At 41.1% G+C, this 3,727-nt stretch overlaps 1 protein-coding gene across 1 annotated transcript in view; it reads right to left on the bottom strand.

Moving 5' to 3' along the window:
* vtg3 (vitellogenin 3, phosvitinless) overlaps positions 1-3,727 on the bottom strand; it is a 41,979-nt gene that overhangs the window by 10,260 nt on the left and 27,992 nt on the right. Inside the window, 5 exon segments of the mRNA XM_008296938.1 lie at positions 245-271; positions 273-494; positions 785-910; positions 989-1,154; positions 1,793-1,950. Coding sequence (XP_008295160.1) covers positions 245-271; positions 273-494; positions 785-910; positions 989-1,154; positions 1,793-1,950 — 699 coding nt within the window.

Here is a 3,727-nt window from a genome sequence, read left to right as displayed (position 1 = left end):
TCAGGTGCTCAATAGTCTGGAAATTACGGTAATTCAAACTTGTTGGTAACACTGGGGAATGTTCGTTTTCGAGTTGGGGATTCATCTTCCAGATACAGTGAATCACTAATCCTACATTATTTGAAACTAATTGGCATGACTTTGTAGAAATCTGAATGAAAGAGGCCTTTTTTGAAAATAGAAAGCAGTCAAAGGGGGAAACGTCTAACAGGAACAGTTCCTGTAGGCACCATAGAACCCTCACATAGATCTGTGGTGTTCTTTCTTGTTCTTACACTGTGAGGGTCTCTGGCAGCGAGGAGCCTCATCGACTGAACGGCGGCGCTCAGCACTCCAGGCGGCAGATCTACGGGGCTCGCGGAGACTCCAGGCAGGAAACGCATGATGGTCTTAATGCTGCCCGGATGGCCGGCGTTCCCCAGAGCTTTCAGAGCCAGAACCATGTCGTCGTAGTGTCTGGTCCTCAGGGCTTCCAGGGCCATGTCCAGCAGGGGCTACAAGAATCCCGTGTTACTAACACTCATCATTTGCACATTAATGTAGACCAGGGATCTCCAACTCTGGTCCTCGTGAGTTACAGGTTTTAGACGTTTCCTTACTGCGACACACCAGACTCACATGAATGGATCATTAACGGATTTGCGTAGAACTTAACAACGAGCTGTTGGAGATCCATCAATTTGAGTCAGGTGTGTTGCAGTATGGAAACGTCTAAAACCTGCAGGACAGTAGCTCAGGACCGGAGCTGGAGATCCCTGATGTAGACGTTCCTGAGCCTGATTACCTGAACAACGCCCACCGAACAAGGTGTGTTATAAGCACAGTGCTTGTACACCAGAGAGCCGTAGGAAAGAACCACAGTGTGCCACAGATGGACGTTGGATTTACTGAACGGCAGGCTGAGGAACGCCTGCGAAAAGAAAAGACAGTTTAAAACGGGAGCAGAAGAAGTAAGAGAACAGGTCTTCTAGCCGTAGGGTTGTTTTACTTTGGCCATCTCCACCAGTTCAGGAGCTGCCTTCAGATGATTGAAAGCCACCACAAAGGTTTGCAGAGCCTCGTTTGCAGAAATATCTCCAGCCTGAAACCTGCTTTCCAGGAATTTTAGGATTCGGGCGTCGCTGATCTCAACGATCGTGTCCAAAAACCAACGTCTGCAGAAGTGAGAGAGGAAAAAAAAGTTATACGGAGAGTATGGCAGATGTAATGACTATATTAAAACACACCGTCCTAATGTCAGCAAGCAAAGATGGATGATAAATGATTCATCAGAGGTAATGTACCTCACTAAATCCTTCCTGAACAGAGTGGAAAGATTCTTTTCAATTATCTAATCAGCTCAAGTGGATCCGTATCAGTTTTTCAAGATGGATCGTCGTATTATAAAGTTGTAATGAAACGCTCGGTTAAAGGTTATCAGTGACGGAGCTTCACTTTGAGCCTGAAGTTAAATGTTCTCAGAGGGTATAAAGATAAAAAAATTAACTTAATTATAATGTTTGAATGTATAACTCACTGTGTGTCGGTAATTTAAAGCTAGTGGGAAATTACACTTGGGTTTATGAGCAAATACCTGCAAACTAAGAACACTCCTTTGTTTCTGTACTCAGTCAATATTAAATATTAAAGGCACATTGTGATTCATGGTGTATGTCTGCAATTCAAAGTTTACAAGAAGACACTTGTGTCGTCTACAGATAACTACAGTTCATGTCGATTACAGCGGCTACATTATATAAACACAGTATATTAGTTATAAAACACTGCTGCCACTGTTTCACCGTATTCTCACCTGTACTCTGCGTTTCCTGCAAACTGCTTCCACATCTCCTCTAATCCTTCATAAGGCGTCATCCTCAGCAGCTGGAACAGCTTTATGGTGTCCTGAGTGGTCGCACTGTCGATGTGGTAACTGTTAGCATCGGCCAAATGCTTGATCAGTTCGATGGCCTGTGGAGAGGAACAATTCAAAACTAAAAAAGTCAGATCTNTTTCTATGAAGTGAAACCTGAATATGACTTCTAAGGATGTATTGCTAGAGAGTCAAAACTCCACAGAGACTTCTTTGTCGTTTGAGAATACAGACTTGGTGGAAACTTGCCGTGTGTCTTTGTTAAAGCAAATTCTGGTGGATTCTCTTCGTAATAATCCAAACATTTCAAACTCTGGCAAATGTTAGTCCTTACATCTGTAGAGTTATAACTGATCTGATGGTAAAGTTCTTAGAGTTACAAGAAGAGAAACTACCTAAAATCTATCTGCAATCACTGTCTGTGTCAAACATGATTCAACTTAAGTTCATTTAACTTGTTTTCTTGCGTTAATTCAACTCAGATAGTTTTATACTCTCACATGGAGTTTTGAACCTGAGTGAACTTAAAACTCAAACAATAAAATGCACCATCTTTCATTTCAACGCTTACAGGAAGTGGTTGTCTGGAGTCTTGGATCTGGCAAAACTTTGCAGGTACGAGTACGCGAAGCTGCCGACGTGCTGGTCTTCTTCCGCCAACAGATGTGCGGTAATGGTGGAAACGAGAGCCGTCGAAGGCTTGGTGTCAAACAGGATCATGATGGCCAACATCCGGATCTCTGGAGGAAGGTTCTTCTGCACGAACAGACTAACGGTGAAGTCTTGGACCTGAAAACACACAAGTTATGACGATTAGGAGCTTCGAAATCCCAGAACCAGACCTTTACCACCCACTTACCAATACAATCTGTTGGGTTTTCTGTCCCAAGGATGATGGTAAGAATTAAAATAAACTTATTAAAAAATGGAAAACAGGCCATGTCATTTTAATACAAAGTGCCTGGTCATTTTAATTTGGCTTTTTAAAATAGAATTTACCAGAAAAAGACTCTTTCATGTCAAAGTAAAATTAGATTTCGCAAAAAAAACTCAAATAATTGAATATAATTGCAGTTCTGTGGTGCTACGAACCACACAATTAGTGAAATGCAGATTATGAGAGTGTGATGTTTAGTGACTAGTGGAAATTATGTTCTTCTGCAACTTTATAGTTGAAGCTTCTTTTTCTTCGTCTTTGCCTTCGTGGTGAAGCTATAGCTAACGTATCGACCCAGCTTGTTTTTGTTCCAGAAATGTTCTGGGAAAACTCTGCAAAGTTCTACTAATATTTTCAGCAGGAAGTTTTCTTTTAGTTACATGAAAGTTCTTCTTAAGAGCAGAATAAATACAGATGTTCTTAAAATGTTTGGTGACAACGTTATTACACCGTTATGCCCCGACATTCTCAAACGTTCGTTTGTTTGTTAGAAGAACTTTTTATCATGTGTTCCTTCATGGAACTTAATCTGAATGTTGACATTAAAACATGATCATAACTTTATGAGAACATTACTGGAAGTGAAAATATCCTTCAAACGTCCTTTGAACATTTGATTGAAGCATTTTCTTTAAAGAATACCGTAATGTCTGTATACTTGATGTCCACTTCTTTTTTCACACGCTTTGAACACTTTGTCTTAAACAATGATGCGGCTAATTTCTGGATTTTTACAAGTTTTACGAACTTGCCTCGAGACCAAAGTGACGTTGAGAGCGACAACGAAAGAGAGACTGAGGAGGTGACGAAGTAGTTCTGAGGCTGTTTAACTCCGACACCGAAGAAGACGACTTTAGTGGTTTTAGTGCAGGAGGAAGATGAAGATAGCGATCAATGACTTTTCCTGGTAGGCTACACTTTCTGTGTAAATATCTCAT

The sequence above is a fragment of the Stegastes partitus genome, unplaced genomic scaffold (assembly GCF_000690725.1).
Source record: "Stegastes partitus isolate 25-593 unplaced genomic scaffold, Stegastes_partitus-1.0.2 Scaffold1169, whole genome shotgun sequence".
NCBI classification, from domain to species: Eukaryota; Metazoa; Chordata; class Actinopteri; family Pomacentridae; genus Stegastes; species Stegastes partitus.
The sequence above is the reverse complement of the archived record's forward strand: the minus strand, read 5'-3'. Positions and strand labels throughout refer to the sequence as shown.